The following is a 16,506-nucleotide window of genomic DNA, read 5'->3' as shown; positions in this document are numbered from 1 at the left end:
AGAGGCTTATAAAAGGTGGAAACAAGGACAGGCGGCCTGGGAAGAATACAGGGATTTTGTCCAGGAACCTAGGGACCAGGTTAAGAAAGCTAAGGCACAGTTAGAATTAAACTTGGCTGGGGATGTGAAAGATAACAGGAAGGGATTCTATAGGTACGTAGCGAATAAAAGACAGACTAGGGACAACATAGGCCCCCTCTGGAAGCTATCCCTGGATTTGGAGAAGGCTGAGCTTCTTACTGACTTCTTTGCCTCGATCTTCACTCTCAAATGCTCTGAGCACACCACCCAAGTCTTGAAAGGCAAATGCAGAAACTGTGAGAATGAAGACCCTAGGCCCACTGTAGGAGAGGAGCTGGTTCAGGACCATCTTAAGAACCTGAATGTACACAGGTCTGTTCATGGCTATCAGGTGAAGTTCCCGACGACTGGGAAAAGGGAAATATAACCCCCATTTTCAAGAAGGGGAAAATGGATGACCCAGGGAACTACAGACCAGTCAGTCTCACCTCTGTGCCTGGCAAAATCTTGGAGCAGATTCTCCTGGAAGGCATGCTAAGGCACATGAAAAACAACAAGGTGCTTGGTGACAGCCAGCATGGCTTCACTAAGAGGAAATCCTGTCTGACCAATTTGGTGGCCTTCTGTGATGGGGCTACAGAACTGATGGACAGGGGTAGAGCAGTTGATATCACCTACCTGGATTTGTGCAAAGTGTTCGACACTGTCCCACACGACATCCTTGTCTCTAAATTGGAGAGACATCAATTTGATAGGAGGACCACTTGAAGGATAACTGGCTGGATGGCCACACGCAAAGAGTTGTGGTCAATGGCAAAATGTCCAGCTGGAGACCAGTAACGAGTGGTGTACCTCGTTGTTGGGTCCGGTCTTGTTTATCATCTTTGCTGGTTACATAGACAGTGGGATTGAGTGCGCTCTCAGCAAGTTTGCCGATGACACCAAGCTGTGTGGTTCGGTTGATACCCTGGAGGGAAGGAATGCCATCCACAGGGACCCTGACACGCTTGTGAGGTGGGCTGATGCCAACCTTATGAAGTTTAACCATGGCAAGTGCAAGGTCCTACAGCTGGGTCGGAGCAATCCCAGGCACAGCTACAGGTTGGGCAGAGAAGAAATTCAGAGCAGCCCTGCAGGGGACTTGGGGGCGCTGGTCGATGAGAAACTTAACATGAGCAGGCAGTGCACATGCGCAGTCCAGAAAGCCAACCATGGACATGGAGCTGTTGGAACAAGTCCAGAGGAGGGCCGTGAGGATGATCAGGGGACTGGAGCACCTGTATGAAGCTAGGCTGAGAAAGTTGGGGCTGTTCAGCCTGGAGAAGGGAAGGCTGCATGGTAACCTCATAGCAGCCTTCCAGTATCTGAAGGGGGCCTATAGGGATGCTGGAGAGGGACTCTTCATTATTGACTGTAGTGATAGGACAAGGGGTATCGGGTTAAAACTTAAACCGGGGAAGTTAAGGTTGTATATAAGGAGGAAGTTCTCTACTGTAAGGGTGGTGAGGCACTTGAATGGGTTGCCCAGGGAAGCTGTGTATGCTCCATCCCTGGTGGTGTTCAAGGCCAGGTTGGACAGGGTGACATGGTTTAGTGGGAGGTGTCCCTGTCCATGGCATGGGGGTTAGAACTAGGTGCTCTTAAGGTCCTTTCCAACCCTAACTATTCTATGATTCTAAAATCCCATTGTCCTTATGTAGAGTAAGTGACAGGAACAGATAGGGATGTTCAGAAAAACACAAGCTGTGAAATGACAGGTCTAGGAAAAACTCAAAGAATAATGAGCAACCCACCCTCAGCGGCTCTATGAGCTCTCAGAGCAAGAGCAGGCATAGAGCCAACTACAGCAAAGTTCAGTCCAGGCTTAGAGACCAGTAACTGTACCTCCATGGAGCTCACGGGTCCAGGAGTAAAGCACGTGTGTGGAAGGCCCAGGTGTGAGGCTTTTCAGGGCAGATGGAGCTTATTGGTGCAGGGGGCACTCAGGTCCCAGAAAACTCCTTTTAAGACAGCCCTTGACACTTGGTTTCCGTTCTTTGCGCGCAAGGGCTGCTGTCTATGTTCTCAGTGTGATGAGACAGACCTTGGTGGAGCTGGGAAGTCTAAGAGTTATTTTTCACCAAGGAATAACAGAAAGAAACTCTATCATGAGTTCTCGGCTGCGTAACCAGTTGCTCAGAACAGGATAGATCTCTACTGAAAACCCAGCTGCTGAGGTGTGAATTGCACAGCTCTGAGAAATACATCTGAGAGAAAGAGCAACAATGAGACAAATAATGATACATGTTTCAAGAAAGGATCCCAAGTAAGAAGCTTATGGATGTGAACAAAGGAGTCATCTTCCAGTACTTGACTTCTTCCATCCCAAGGAACCAGAAACGCATACATACACAATAGTACATTTGAAACAGAACTTGCTTTCTGCTGCTAACAGGCGAAACGTGTAAAGAAGCATTCTTTGTCTCATGATACGAGTGAAATAAGGGTTTTCTGTATTTAGCACCTGCATATCTTTGACTGAGAAGTAGACTGATGTCCACAGTCTTGCAGACCTGCCCTAAGCTATTTGACCGGAAAGTTCTGAGCGCACATTGTCCGCAAAATAGGAATCTTCAAGATATCTTAAACTGGACACCCGGAATCATTGAATAACCGTAGGTTCCAGTGGATATTTTCAGTGCTCCAGAGCTGAGAATAACAATCTCCAACGGGCTTTGGTTTAATTAGAAAATCTTAACATGAACACCAGTAGTGATTGGCATATGTTCCTTTGTAAGATCAGATGGCATATTAATATAGGTAGTTAAAACATTTAGCTGCAAAAAGACCACAGTGAATCTCATTTTCATACAACTGGCAGTATGTTTTAGAGGATAATCTACACATTTCTTACCTTTTGCAGATGATGAGGATGACTGTCGCTAAACTTTTTATATAACAGCAACTAAACGGTGGTATTCTTGTCCACCTGAGCTCCTTACACCTTCCCACTGCTACAAATACTTTTAAAAGGCTTTTGCAACAGGAGAGCTGACCTAAAGCTTTCAGCAGGTTTAATAGATTTTGTTTAAAGGTCAGAATAAGATGAGACTGATATCATTCTGTTAAATAAGTTATAGTGATGATATTTCAATACAATCACACAATCACTTCTGCATCGCAACTATGGTGTGACAACAGGGCTACAACTTAAAGGGGAGGGAGACACTTAAATCACAATGCGAAGATCTGGGGTAAGAAAAATACAGCTTTTCTGTGAAAGAGCACTAAATAGTTGGTCTGGACAAGATAAGCAGATAGGGGATCTACAATTCTGGCTACTCAGGATTGCCTCAGGCAAGCAAGGACTTACACTTGCATTTCAAGTGATCTCACAAAGGACTCCTTGAGTTTGGCTGGAGTTAAGGTACAGTACATTAAAGCCTACTCACCTTTCTGATCTAGTCCTGGTTCCAGTCAGAATATTTTTGAATGTTTCCAGCTCTTTAAGCCCCTAATGTATTCACATTTTGAACTAATACAGAGGAGAAAAACCCCATATATCATGCTGGGAAAACACACAGCTTGCATGTGTATTTGTATTCATTTTTCAAACTATTTGTATTTCCTTTCACCCAGTGAGGGCTTAATAGTTTCACCATGAATGCTTGTCCATTCACATGCAAATTTAGCATGCAGATAAAATACGACAAAATTTTCCACAAAGAAGAGATTGTATTTTATGCTGTGACATTTCTGTTCATTATTTCCTGGGATGTTAGACACTTTTAAAAGATAGATAAATTTGGCATGGAAACCTTCATTTCAGAGGGAAGTGTGCCTTTTTCAAAACGAAGGGAAAATATTACCATAACTAAGAAAATAATACTTAGCATTTTTAAACTGTCTTTTCTCCATGTGTCTCAAAAGCATATTGCAAAGAGTAGCCAAGACTGTGTCTTTCCCCCCCCAAAAAAAGGATTTTCTGTAGCAAAGGGAAAGCTGGTGCCCATAAGAGCACGTACTTTGATGCAAATGTGAGAGATGGAAGCCCACAAAAGCACTGAAAGCACACAGAAGAACTGAAAAGGTGCCTAAGCATCTGAGAGCCCCTTGAACAAGATCTGCCTAAGCGAGCATCTCCACGGAAAGCACGTTCCTCAGTGGATCAGGGACTCACGGCAGACAGTGGCATACAGTGGAGTTTTCTCGAGGCGGGGAAACCCAGGCAAGCATCGAGACCTGCTGGGAACCGGGTGGGACCACCCTAAGCTCCTGCAAAAGGCAGCGCTGGGAACACAGAGAACATGGCATAGAAGGGTGTGCGGGGAGGACAGGCACCTCTTGGAAGGAGAGACATTCCAAGGCCGCCTGCACAGGTCCGAGCACACATGCCACGTAACCCTGAAGGAAGAAAGGTGGGCACTTATCAGAGAGCAAATGCTGCAGCTCCAGCAGGGGTGACCTACACCATCTATGTTGGTGGTGGCCAATGCCTTCGCTCAGATGGAGTGGCTGAAGGGGGTGCCTGCAGTGGAGGGGGTTGTGAGGCACTGGAACAGGATGCTCAGAGAAACTGTGGAGGTGTGGCCCTGACTTTTGTGCACTCTGGCGGCGGTGCTCCCAAAGACCGTGGCCGGGCCGACGAGGGCGGCCGGGGCGCAAAGGCTGCCCGGCAGCTCCTGACTGGCCTTTCCGCGCCGCGTGTGAAGAACACAATGGCCTTGGAATTGTGGTTAGAACTTTAATCCGAAAGACCCATTTTCTTAAGCAGGGCTTAACTGCTGCCTGGCTTTTCAGAGGCAGCAGCACAGCGCCTGCAGGATCCATCTCCGTCTTGGCCGCGCGTGTAAACAGGTGAGGATGTGTATTGTCTGAGATGCCAGGGAGGAGACTTGGGATTCCTCGTGGCTTCTCAGAGCATGGAGGGCTGCAAGAGAAGGAAAGAGAGCAGAGCTGAAACCCACCAATCTGCAGAGACCAGCAGGCATCCCTTCCAGACCATGCCAGCCCCAGCCATCCCTTTCCCTGGTCAGGAGGCGCAGGCGGGGCAAACGGATCACCTGGAAGCTGCTGCTCAGGAATGCAACAAATGCCCCCGAGATGTTCCCTGGAGCAGGACAGGGCATGGCAGCACGCTGCCCAGGCTCTGTCCCCTGCCCCACCAGCCCCAGCACACACAGCACTGTCCCTGCTTACCTTCGCAAACCTCCAGGAGCGTGTCCGCGCGGCTCTCCTTCAGGCACCGAGCGGCCATCCCTGTGCAGAGAGCTCCATCAGACCTGCTGCTGCCCAGCACGCTGCCGGCAGCACGGCCCCGCCTCTGCCGGTTTGGCTGCACCCCTTCCTCCCCTCAGCAGGGTGACCCCAGGGAAGGACAGGACGCAGGGGGAGGTGGCACTGAGCAAGGTGCCACTGAGCCCCGCTGTGAGGGCAGGGGTTGGAGAGGGAAGCACAAGAGCCCCTGGCTGCACAGGCCTTGCACGGGGCAGTCGATGCTCTGGCAGCCACAGGGCTGCTCCTCGCTGCCAGTGCAGCAGATGGGACTGGGGCCAGGCTGCCAAAAGAGGGACTCCAGGGGCCGCGGCTTACCAATGAACCTCACAGCTGCCAGTCGCACGCTGACCTGAGCGTGCTGCAGGTAAAGCAGGCTCTGACGCACATATTCTTCTGCTCTGCTCTGCTCCTGCTCCAGCTGGAAAGAGCACAATGGCCCAGGGCTGACACAGACCTTCCCCAGTTGCCTGGGCCGTTCCCTCCTACCAGCACCCCACACCTCCCCTTGTTCCTCAGGCCATGTGTGTCTCCCAGCCAGGAGCCCTGTGGGGCTGAGGTTCAGAGACAGCTGCAGGCAGAGCAGGGTCTGGAGCTCCTGAGAGCCCCCTGTGCCACTGCCAGGGCCCAGATGTGCCTCCTGCAACATCCTGAGGGTGGGGAGGTGAGAGGAGCACCCCGTGTCCAGCCTGGGACTTGTCCTCACCAAGCGCTGCACAGTTTGCCATCTCTCCAGTGTCTGCACGTGGTGACTGAGCCATTCCCATTTGAGCACCTTCGCAGCTGCACAGATGGCTTCCTGAGAGGCCTGCAGAGGGGGACAAGGATTGGGGAGATTGTGGACAGGGCCTGAGACCCAAAGGCCTGGCCCTCAGCACTTGCAGGGACAGCTGGGAAGCCCCTGCGGACTCCGCTCTTCAGGCCTTGGTGGTCACGGACTGCTGCTGAGCCCTGCTGGACCACGTAGGGCAGGTGTGGGAAATGTCTGTGTCAGCTGCTCCTGCCCTCACTGATACCCAGGCCACCCCTGCGGGCTCAGCACACCCTGCCCCGCACCACGGCTTAGGTTTGGAATCCGTACCTTGGCCACGCTCTCGATCTCGTCACTCATGTGCAACATGAGTGGGACCAGGCTCCTCCGCACCTTCTTCTGCATCTGCCGCTTGTCCTTCCAATCCGCCATCTGTATTGCATCTTTGAAGAGGCAGATGGAGAGCTCTTGCGTCTGGCTGCACTCCTGGTAGGGAGGAGGACAGGAGGGCTTCAGTAACAGCTGCTCCCTGAGCCAGGGCGTCAGCGTGGCTGAGGGGAGGGGCCTCAGGTCTCCCAGAGCCATCAGCCTGTCGGGGAGAAGCTGGGCTGGGCTGCAGAGACCAGAAGCCATCCCCACGAGAGCGCGGGGGCAGAAGGAGAGGCTTAGCCCTGGGCAAGCGCTGCCGCCAGGCTGTGCTGCCGGGCAGTTGCTCTTGCAAAGGGCCCGTGAGTGGGACTCAGGTTTCCATAGCAGCCTTACATCATCAAAGAGTTGAAGGAGCTTCTCGGCCAGCTCCAGAGCGATGGAGCTGGCCTTCTTCTTCAAATGACCTATTACGTTTCTGAACGTGAGCAGGGCCTTCATCTTGTTGTCGCTGTGGGCGCTCTGCAGGGCCTCCATCAAGTCTGGCAGCATGACCAGTATTTTCCTTGCCTGTAAGAAGCACAGAATTTCTTTCTTGTGAAGTGGTGAAAGACCACCCAGGCCAAAATGCTCTGGCCATTAAGCACCAGCCTCCTGTCCGGCTGCATGGGCGGTGGCACAGGAATTCCTGCAGCAGCCTCCTGGCAGGCCTTGCCTGTGGGCGCACTGAGGGGATGGGGGCACGTGAGGGGACTTTGAGGGCATCTAGAGCCGTCACCCCAGGTCCCGACTCCCAGCCCAGGTCAAGCCACCGCGTTCCCCACTGCCCAGCACCAGGTGGCCAGCACGGCTTCACTTGACTATGCCCTGCTCACCGAGTCAGGTGACTGTGACAGTGTGACGAGGCCTTGGAGCACCAGGGAGAGCAGCCTTGGAGGCATCAGCAGCTTCCGGATTTCGTACACCCCAGCAAACATTTTTGGTGTCACATGGCTGGAGGCGAGCAGCTGAAACAAAGATGGCAGTGAGAGATGGACCAAGCCTGCAGGGCTCCCTGCACAGTACGGCCCCTGGGTCCCACTGGCAGCTCAGGGCAAGGGCACAGGGGACGGAGAGCCCATCCTGGGGGACACTCAGCGCTTGTGGGACACACCACACGCTTGTCTGTGCTGGCTCCGCCTGTGCAAGCAGAGCACTACCTGGGCAGACAGGGGCTTTGCGCACCCGCACCCAGTCAGCGTGGCCCTGCGTGGCTGGGGCAGGGGAACTTGGTGCTGGACTGGCCCTAAGGGGCTGTGTCCTCCTCTGGGACCGTATGGGGCAGATGGCAGGGGTGAGGGCCGTGCCCATTTTCCTGGAGAGGCAGGCACGGCCCTGAGCATGAGCAAGGAGTGGGCTGGTTACTCACAGCCAAGAGCTGGATGCAGGCCTCCGCTTTGTAGGTGCTGAATCTCCATGGCACACTCAGGTAGTGGAACCTGATGCTCAGCTCCCTCAGGCTGTTCTCCAAGATGAGGCGCTGGGAGAGCAGCACTTCCCACATGGCCATAGCAACACTGCAGACGCAGAGCACTCTGTCGGCAGGGCCACCTCAGCCACCACACGGTGCCTGGGCCAGTCCTGCAGCAGCCAGGCTGTCCTGCAGCAGCCAGGCTGTCCTGCAGCCCTGGCCCTTCCCGACCCCTTGCTTGGAGTGCCTGGACAGGCAGGAGGGGGCTGAGATAGTGTTCCCCATGGGGTAGGGAGGAACCTCGTGCCGGGACTCGGATCTAACTTGGCTAGCTTTGGCTACTGCAGGCCTGGCCGACCCAGCAGGGGTGGAGAGAGTGGGGGGGTGCAGGGCCCTGCTCCTCAGGGGTGCCCTGTAGTTTTCTGTGGGCCTCCAGCCCCTTCTCCCTGCATAGAACAAACCCACAAGGGCTGTGGGGGTCAGTACCTGTCACATTCTGGAGAGAGATGCACGAGTCGCAGGATCACATCCCCTGGCCACTGCTCTGCCATCATTAGAAGCAGCATGTCCAGGGTGTGCCAGACTGACAGTGTGTTGATGTGCTCCAGGTTATTATAGATGCAGCTAACGATGACTGGCACCTGGAGGGCACACGAGTGAGGGTGGTGCTGCCACCAGACTGCAGCCGTTTCCTCAGCTGCCACTGAAATGGCCGCCCCTCCCATCCTACTCTGCTGGTGTGAAATGGCTTCAAGGTGCCTGAGGCACCTGGGTGAGGCAAGGCCGATGTAGGGAGGAACAGTGCCTGAAAGGGCTCAAGGGCAGGGCAGCCACAGGCTGCTTACCTCCGTCAGCCAGGAGGCAGGTTCTGTCATGGCCACATCCACAATGCTGATCAGTTCCTCCTTGTCGCATGTGCATGAGTCTCTCATGGCCTCGATGGCCTTGACAAGGATGACCGTCTTATCAGGGGGTCGGAGGTCTTCCCCAAATGCCTGCGGGAGGAAGGAAGGCAGGGAAGGCGTCTCACACCGAGTGCCCTGATAGTGCTGCTCAGCTGAGCAGCGAGAGCAGCTCTGGCGAGAGTACCCACAGGAAAGCTGGCAGCAGGGGCTGCAGTCGCTGCAGGGTGGAGGATGAGAAGAGAGGGGCCTAGGGTGAGGGAGGAGGGCTGGGGCCGTGGGCACGGTGTGCTGATCCTACAGAGAAGCGGGGCTTCCTGGTGGCCAGGAGAGCTGGAGCTGCTGCTGGGACACCGGAGTGCAGCCCTCTGGAGTCCCTGCTCCAGAGCAGCAGCAGCCCTCTCACCAGGGACAGTGAGACCATGGCAAGCCTGCTCGTTCTGGACCCCTTTGCTCACACCAGTCTCCTGCTGATGCCCTGGACAAGGCCCAGCAAGGGAGAAGCTCATTACCTTTACAATGCTCCTGGTGCTGCACACGGAAAGCCAGGAGGGTTTCCCAGCTTTCCTTTCGCCTCCACACTGGGGATGCTTTAGATCATCCTCTGGTGATGTCACACCTAAACAAGAGGGGATCACAGGAGGGTCATTAGGACACAGCATTGCTTACCATCAATGATGGCTTTGGCTATGGGGACCACGGAACAGCTGGGTTCTGAGAGGTCCTGAGAAGAGTGGGAAGCAGAGCAGCACAGTACTGGACTTGTGGTGAGCATTCAGCTTCTGCAGCAAACCAGTAGCTGGGATGCTATTGGGAAAAGCTGGGAAAGCAGCTGTGAGGGGCAAAGGAGGTGAGGGAAGAGGGCAATCTCTCCTGGACAGCCTCCAGCAAGTACAAAAAGAATCCACTGCAGTGCTCAGGGAAACAAGCAGGACTACGAGGAGATGTCTGTGTGTGGAGGGATGCAGCCCAACACAGCTTCTCTTACATTTTTGCTGCTGGATGCATCTGCAGAGGTAATGAAGAGTATCCAAAGCCTCATACTGGATCTCCCAGATCTTGCTAGTCCAGCAAACAATGAGATGTCCCAGCAGCTGTCCCAGGAGGCGGTCATGGATAGCGTCGCCGTGGGAAGAGCTGTTGTCATCTGTAAGCAAGCTCCAGACCTGGGCAAGGGAGGCAGGATGGGTAGAAGGGCTGAGAGGCAGCAGCTGCGACAAAAGCCCTGAACCCGAGAGTCTGCCCCGGGGAAGGATCCTGGCACGTCAGAGCTCTGCAGGGCCCTCCCAGAGCAGCGAGCTGGGCAGCAGGGCAGGGAGAGCTGCCAGGCCTGGCCTCCCGCCATGCTCCTTGGGCAGTGCTGTCCTTCACAGGACTGGCTTCTGGAAGAAAGGGTGCTGGGGAGGAAAGACTGGGGGAAAAAGAAAGAAGCCGAGACCCTCGCCCAGGGCAGAGCTGTGCTGAATGCCTCAGGCATCTCGAGCTGCAGGCTGCTGCCCACGGTGGGCAGGGAATGGGAGACAGCCTGGCTGGAGGGTGCCTGCCTCCTTACCTGCACCGAGGAAGAGCTGTCCATCAAATCGACCAGCTTCCCAATCCTGACCACAGCCCTTTCACATGCAGCTGCATTCTTAGTGTCGGTGAAAGGCAGCAGCATCTGGAAGGAGAGAAAGTGCTGCTGTGCCCTGGGAACTGGTGCCTTTGCCAGCAGCAGCAGCAGCAGCAGCACTTCTCAAGTCCCGACTGGACCCATGCAGTTTTTGTGGCCCTGAAGGGAGGCAGAGGCCACCCCAGGGTAGAGTCTGCTTCTTTCTGCGCCCTCCCCGAAAGCACAGGCCTGTGTCCCCTCTCCATGAAGGCTGGGCTTTTGGGCAGCACCCTGCAAGGGGGCGGTGGGTCTGCAATGGGGGAATGGGCATACTGCTCTTTGGGAAGCCAGGAGTGCGGAGCGTCAGGGCTGGGCTCCCTGTGCAGGACAGGCAGGTTCCAGTGGGTCTCTGCCCCAGTCAGACCTGGGCAGAAAAGCAGGAGGGACTGCGAGGCAGGGGAAGAAGGACAGCAGCCACAGCCACTGCTGCGGTGCCTGAGGAGAGGGGTCAATGCTCCCCACTCCTTTGGTGCGAGGAAAGCTCTGGGGATGGAGCTGGCCCAAAAGTGCCATGGGCCAGGTTTTGCCATGGCACAGAAGGAGGCCGCAGAGGAGAAATGACGTTGACTGCAGCCAGGGGACACGCTGCTCCTGGAAGAGCACGGTGGGCCGTGTCTGAGTCCCCCAAGGGAGCCGAGCACCCTCTGTGCGGTGTGCTGTGTGCATGGTGCTGGGGAGGACACCGTCCACTCCAGAGTGGACACTCCTGTCCCTCCAGAGTGAGGAACAGCCCCTGCGAACCCCGCTCTCTGCCAGTGCCGCACCTGCAAGATAATCCTCAGGTCCTTGCAGCCAGGGGAGCTGAGCACCAAGCTCTTAAGCAGGATGTCCATGGCATCCAGGGTCTGCAAGGAGGAGAAAGGTTGTGTCAGTCTTTCTGCAGTCCCTCTCTCCCTGGGAATGGATCTAACTCCCCACGCCAGAGGAGGACACCCCTGCCACCTCTGGTTGGCCAAGGGAGGCCTTGGGGCAGACAAGCTGCGGCGGGCAGAGGAGCCAGTCCAGAGGCACTGGACATGGTGAGGCCCAGGGGAAGGAGATGAAGGGACGAGGGTGGGAAAGCAAAGCTGACACCCTGCCGTGCCTTGGATCTCTGGCTGTGTCTCAGCACGTGGCAGCCAGGGAGCAGCTCTGAGTGCTCCTGACAGCACAACAGCACTTACCTTAAAGTAGAGGAAATTGTCTAGGCCCTGCATGTCTGTTTTAGGAGGAAGCAAGAAGACACTCCTGAAACAGGCCTCTAAAAGGCTTTTCTTCTTGCCCCCCAGTGCCATCTCCACTTTGCTGAAAAGAGAGAGAGAGGGGCCTGTGAGACGCGGGTGCTGGGAGCGCTGCCTCCATGCCTTGGCCAGGTGGACACAGACCTCTGGAGCAGAGGCCCCCAAGCGGGATGGAGCCCTGGTGTGTGGGCAGCATTGCCAGGAGGCACCTCCTCCCTCCTTGGCATGGCCCAGGCCGAAGGACAGTCCTGGCAGGAAAGTCTCCCGCCTCCCACTTTTGGAAGCAGCTGAGACGTGGAGGGGCCCTGCAGGATCCCTCTGCTTTCCCCTCCATCTCTCCGCAAGCCGCGAGCAGGGCAAAGAGCAGGCCCTCTGAGGGCACCACTGGACTCTGCCGGGATGGGAGATGCCCATGGGCAGGCCCAGGGCCACGGACTGTGCAGAGGTGTCAGCCAAACCAGGGGTTGGGCACATACCTCATATGGGCGAGGGCAAGCATGGCTTGCTGCCGCACGGCCGTGTGCAGGTGGTCCACGGGCTCCTCTTCCACCAGCGCCTGCAGAACACAACCGGGATGGGACCTGGTGGCCGCAGGCACCAGGCGGCAGGGCTGGTGGAGACCCTCTGTCCCCAGCCCAGCACCGGCCCCCAGCACGGCCCTGCTGCAGGGCTGCTCAGCGACACCCGCATCCCCTCAGGCAGCTCAGTGTCTGTCCGCGCACGCTGGTCCCTGCCCTCCCCCTGCATGGGCCCCGTGTGTCCTCACAGTGTGCCGGCGCCTGGCAACTTGCCCCCTTCCCCAGAGCAGCCGGGGGTCCCCTCACCTCGATGTTCTTTGCCACCTGAAATCGGTGGTAGAACTCCTTCAGTTTCTGTGTGAAGCCCTCATCTCTGGCATCCTTGCTCAGGGTGGAGACGGTCTGCAGGAACCGAATCTTCTGAGCCTCCTCCTGGGCAGCCGGGGAGCAGAGACACAAACGGGCAGTGTGAGAAGGGGCCAGCAGGACTGGAGCACTGGGGCTGCAGTGCTGTGCAGGAGCCCGGGGGTGCAGCCGCGCCCAGCCAGCAGCCCCCAGCAGCCCTGGCAGCAGAGCCGGTGGCCCCGTCAGGAAACGCAGGCACTGCTACCCTGGAAATGGCTGTAATTACCTTCACTGAGCTCTCCAGAAAAGTCTGGATGAACTGCATGGATGCAGCGTGTCCCTCCGCCATCCTCATCAGACAAGGCAAAGGTGTAGCGCGGGGAACGAAGAATGTTCCAAGAAGTGTCTCGGCACCGCAGGGCTGCTGGGGCAGCGGGGAACAACGTGGGCTGCGCTCAGGGGTCTGCGCCAGCCTTGCGCTCCCGCTCTGTCCCGTCACTGTCCTGCCGGACACTGGCATGAGCGGTATGACCCGTTGCCTTTTATACGGTGGCCTGGGGGGTCACCTAGGGCACGTCACAAAGGGCACCATGGTGGGTCAGAAAGGGAACGTCACTGAGGGCACCATGGTAGGTCATAAAGGGCACGTCACTAAGGGCACCATGGTGGGTCAGAGAGGGCGTGTCACTAAGGGCAGCATGGTGGGTCACGACGAGAACGTCGCTAAGGGCAACATGGTGGGTCACGAAGGGCACGTCACAAAGCGCTGGTCACAGAAGGCACCACGGTAGCCCACCACTCAGACCGTGAGGGACAGGGTATTCCTGTGAGGGGCACAAGGCCTGTTCTCCCCGGTCACTTGAGTCCCCCCGGGGTGCCCTGAGCCCCATGTTTCGCTCATGTCGCATGGAATCTTGTTATGGCAAGATAACTGGCGTGTGTCATGATGTTCACAGCCAGACTAGTCAAGGGGTCTCAAAAAGACCATGAGTAGAACTGCACGCACACGTTAAACTGAACGAGAAAAACTTCTAAAGCAGATTTTTTCACTTGCTTTTTCTGTTTTTCAGGTACAAAAAAGCAATGATTAGGCTGCATTTTTAGGAAGAAAATAACTACCAAAAGCTTCAACTAGATTTTGAAAATATTCTGTTTCTCTGGATGATAACCAGCAAGTTTTCTGCAGCAATGAGCTCTGCCATTTAGACTCGAGGAAAAATGTTGCTTGATACTAAGCTTTTCTGGAGTAGCGGGTGTCAATTCAATGTGATTTTTGAAAGCATAAGGAGTCTTTTCTGAAAGTGTTTTATGAGCCTGTCCTCCCAACATGGTATCCCCTCATCGCTGGTACCCTGACAATTTTTATCAGGCGGATGTTTCTTTTGGAAAAATCCAAATTTTTTAGAATAATGTTATGTTTCAGAGAGTATGTTCTGGCATCTGCTGAGCCCTGGGGAGGAACAGCTTAATACTGGTTGATAGGCGAGTTTTGATGGGATCCTGTGATTTCAGATTTCCTGAAGCAGTGACCCTAAGTGCCTCAAAAAGCAGCAAGCAGGGATTTCTGCTTGTACCTATCTCTTCTGGAAAGCCCCAGTTATAATCATCGCTGCTCTGCCACAAAGCTGCTTGATCTGTGGGAAATCACTAAGCCTGTGTGTGCCGCTAGGACCTGTCAGCCCATTGGAGATTATTCTTCCCTGCTTCACAGAGCTGCGTATTAAAGTCTAGGAGATATGTAGACGTCGTGACAGTATGCAAGGAAAACCAATTGAATGACTGGGTCAACTGCTGAGGTGGGGGTCAACTGCTGATTTGGGGTCAATTGCTGAGGTGAGTAGCTGGATAGAGGACGCCTTCAACACCTGAGCGGGGGGAAGCTCAGCGTCCAGGAGCCTCAACTCAGAGCGGCACCAGCCACCGAGGGAGCCTCACGTCCTCGACAGGACTTGCCCAGGAGCCGGCAGCTCAGCTGACGCGAGCAGGGACTCACAGGGGGCGGTGCCCGGAGGAGCGGCACCAGCCCTGGCTGGGTAAAAACCTGCCCCGGGGATCGCGGCGACCAGGGCGGGTGGAGGCAGTTAGCGCGGGCAGGCCTGCGGGATGGGGAACGCTCGCCTCATGACCAGGGCCTGGTCTGGGAGCTGGGCTCTGGGTGCCCCGGCGATGGCCAGCGTAGGCACCCAGACAGAGCCGATGAGAGGGGAGGCTGCAGTGCAGAGGTCGGAGTGTAGAGAGTGCCTGCGCTGGGCTTGTGAGGGGAGGGTGCACAATGGGCAGGGCTGCACTCGGTGCTCCCTGGTGCAGGTCCTCCTGCAGCAGGGGCTGAGGTGCGGGATGCTGTCAATAGACTGCGAGATGTCAGGGAAGCTGAGAGGAAGCAGGACTGCTTGCTGCAGGCCCAAACTGTGCAGGGGCCTCAAGCGTCCCCTATAGTTCACGGAGGAAAGAAGGAGGCCGTTAACCCAGGAAGCTGGGGAACAGCACCAACAAAAAAAAGGAGGAAGAAGACAAAACCAAGGGGCTTCCTCGTAAATCTGTTGTCCCCACCCAGAACCGCTTTGCTGTCCTGCGGGGGGCTGATGAGGAAACACTTGCATCAGAAACAGCCGGCTGGGGTACTGCTAAAGAAGATCACTACTGGTGCTGCCGGGAAAAAGCAGCGGGTCATAGTAGTAGGGGACTCTGAAAGGCACAGAGGCACCCATCTGTCAGCCTGACCCATTCTCAAGGGAGGTGTGTTGCCTACCAGGGGCACGGATCAGAGATGTTGCAGAGAGGCTACCTGCTCTTGTAAGTCTCACTGACTATTACCCACTTCTAGTGATCTATGTGGGTGCTAGTGATACAGATAGCAGTAGCCTGGAGAACATAAAGAAGGACTACAGAGCCCTAGGAGAGGTGGTTAGGGGCTCTGGAGCGCAGACAGTCTTCTCATCAATTCTTCAGGATACAGGGGAGGACCCCAAAAAGGCTAGGAGGATTGGCCAGGTTAATAAATGGTTAGAAGGGTGGTACCATAGTCAGGGGTTTGGGTATCTTGGACACGGGACCCAAGTAAGTAGGCCAGGTCTAGTGGGGTCTGGTGGAGCTGGTCTGATAAAGAAGGGAAGAACAGTTTTGGTAGGAGGCTTGCCAGACTGGTCAAGGATGCATTAAACTAGATGTGTTGGGGGAGGGGGGCATCATTCCATCCCAACACACCCAGTCAGTTGCCAGCACCTATAATAAATGCTTGGAGCAATGTAGAGATACTCCAGCTGCTCCAGCCAATGAGCCGGCTTCATTTGGAGCTTGGCTCAGGTGCCTCTATACAAACGCCCGTAGCATGGGGAACAAACAAGAGGAATTAGAGATGTGTGCACGTCTACGGGGGTCGCAGAAACGTGGTGGGATGGCTCCTATAACTGGAGTGTTGGAATGGAAGGTTGGGCAGAGAAGAGATTCAGAGCAGCCCTGTAGAGAAGGACGTGGGGGCATTGATCAATGAGAAACTTAAGATGAGCAGGCAGTGTGCACTCGCAGCGCAGAAAGCCAACCGTATCCCGGGTTGCATCAAAAGGAGCGTGACCAGCAGGTCGAAGGAGGTGATCCTGCCCCTCTCCTCTGCCCTTGTGAGACCTCACCTGGAGTATTGTATGCAGTTCTGATGTCCTCAACATAAAAAGGAACATCTCCAGGGAAGGCACATTCCTCAGTGGATCAGGGACTCACGGCAGACAGTGGCATACAGTGGAGTTTTCTCGAGGCGGGGAAACCCAGGCAAGCATCGAGACCTGCTGGGAACCGGGTGGGACCACCCTAAGCTCCTGCAAAAGGCAGCGCTGGGAACACAGAGAACATGGCATAGAAGGGTGTGCGGGGAGGACAGGCACCTCTTGGAAGGAGAGACATTCCAAGGCCGCCTGCACAGGTCCGAGCACACATGCCACGTAGCCCTGAAGGAAGAAAGGCGGGCACTTATCAGAGAGCAAATGCTGCAGCTCCAGCAGGGGTGACCTACACCATCTGTGTTGGTGGTGGCCAATGCCT

General features: G+C 55.4%; 2 protein-coding genes across 2 annotated transcripts; both read right to left on the bottom strand.

Annotated features, from left to right (window-relative positions):
- Window positions 1-4,931: 4,931 nt before the first annotated feature.
- Window positions 4,932-8,422, bottom strand: LOC133275661 (uncharacterized). The gene is made up of 6 exons (XM_061465692.1): window positions 8,328-8,422; window positions 7,800-7,947; window positions 7,267-7,398; window positions 6,788-6,961; window positions 6,356-6,511; window positions 4,932-6,082 (listed from the first exon to the last, which is right to left on the bottom strand). Exons 1-6 carry the CDS (start codon window positions 8,405-8,407, stop codon window positions 5,354-5,356), a joined length of 1,419 nt encoding a protein of 472 aa, XP_061321676.1. The 5' UTR covers window positions 8,408-8,422; the 3' UTR covers window positions 4,932-5,353.
- Window positions 8,423-8,591: 169 nt separating this feature from the next.
- LOC133274702 (maestro heat-like repeat-containing protein family member 7) lies at window positions 8,592-13,164 on the bottom strand. Its single transcript, XM_061464243.1, has 10 exons — window positions 12,761-13,164; window positions 12,436-12,561; window positions 12,088-12,167; window positions 11,555-11,675; window positions 11,156-11,236; window positions 10,296-10,400; window positions 9,732-9,909; window positions 9,202-9,362; window positions 8,687-8,836; window positions 8,592-8,609 (listed from the first exon to the last, which is right to left on the bottom strand). The coding sequence occupies exons 1-10, from the start codon at window positions 12,992-12,994 to the stop codon at window positions 8,592-8,594; spliced, it is 1,254 nt and encodes a 417-aa protein (XP_061320227.1). The 5' UTR covers window positions 12,995-13,164.
- Window positions 13,165-16,506: the final 3,342 nt, after the last annotated feature.

The sequence above is a fragment of the Pezoporus flaviventris genome, unplaced genomic scaffold (assembly GCF_033815535.1).
Source record: "Pezoporus flaviventris isolate CSIRO_AGI_PZ_B2104156 unplaced genomic scaffold, CSIRO_AGI_Pfla_v1 ptg000002l, whole genome shotgun sequence".
NCBI classification, from domain to species: domain Eukaryota; kingdom Metazoa; phylum Chordata; class Aves; order Psittaciformes; family Psittacidae; genus Pezoporus; species Pezoporus flaviventris.
This window is presented reverse-complemented; position numbering and strand designations above follow the sequence as displayed.

Excerpts from the sequence above, each read along its gene's own strand:
- LOC133275661 (XM_061465692.1), bottom strand. The coding sequence starts at position 8,407 with ATGCTGCTTCTAATGATGGCAGAGCAGTGGCCAGGGGATGTGATCCTG. Across the intron at positions 7,399-7,799 it reads CCTGCATCCAGCTCTTGGCT|CTGCTCGCCTCCAGCCATGT; the intron begins GTGAGTAACCAG and ends TCTTTGTTTCAG. Across the intron at positions 6,083-6,355 it reads AGATCGAGAGCGTGGCCAAG|GCCTCTCAGGAAGCCATCTG; the intron begins GTACGGATTCCA and ends CCCCCTCTGCAG.
- LOC133274702 (XM_061464243.1), bottom strand. The coding sequence starts at position 12,994 with ATGCCAGTGTCCGGCAGGACAGTGACGGGACAGAGCGGGAGCGCAAGG. Across the intron at positions 12,562-12,760 it reads TTCTGGAGAGCTCAGTGAAG|GAGGAGGCTCAGAAGATTCG; the intron begins GTAATTACAGCC and ends CCGGCTGCCCAG. Across the intron at positions 11,676-12,087 it reads CTTGCCCTCGCCCATATGAG|CAAAGTGGAGATGGCACTGG; the intron begins GTATGTGCCCAA and ends CTCTCTTTTCAG.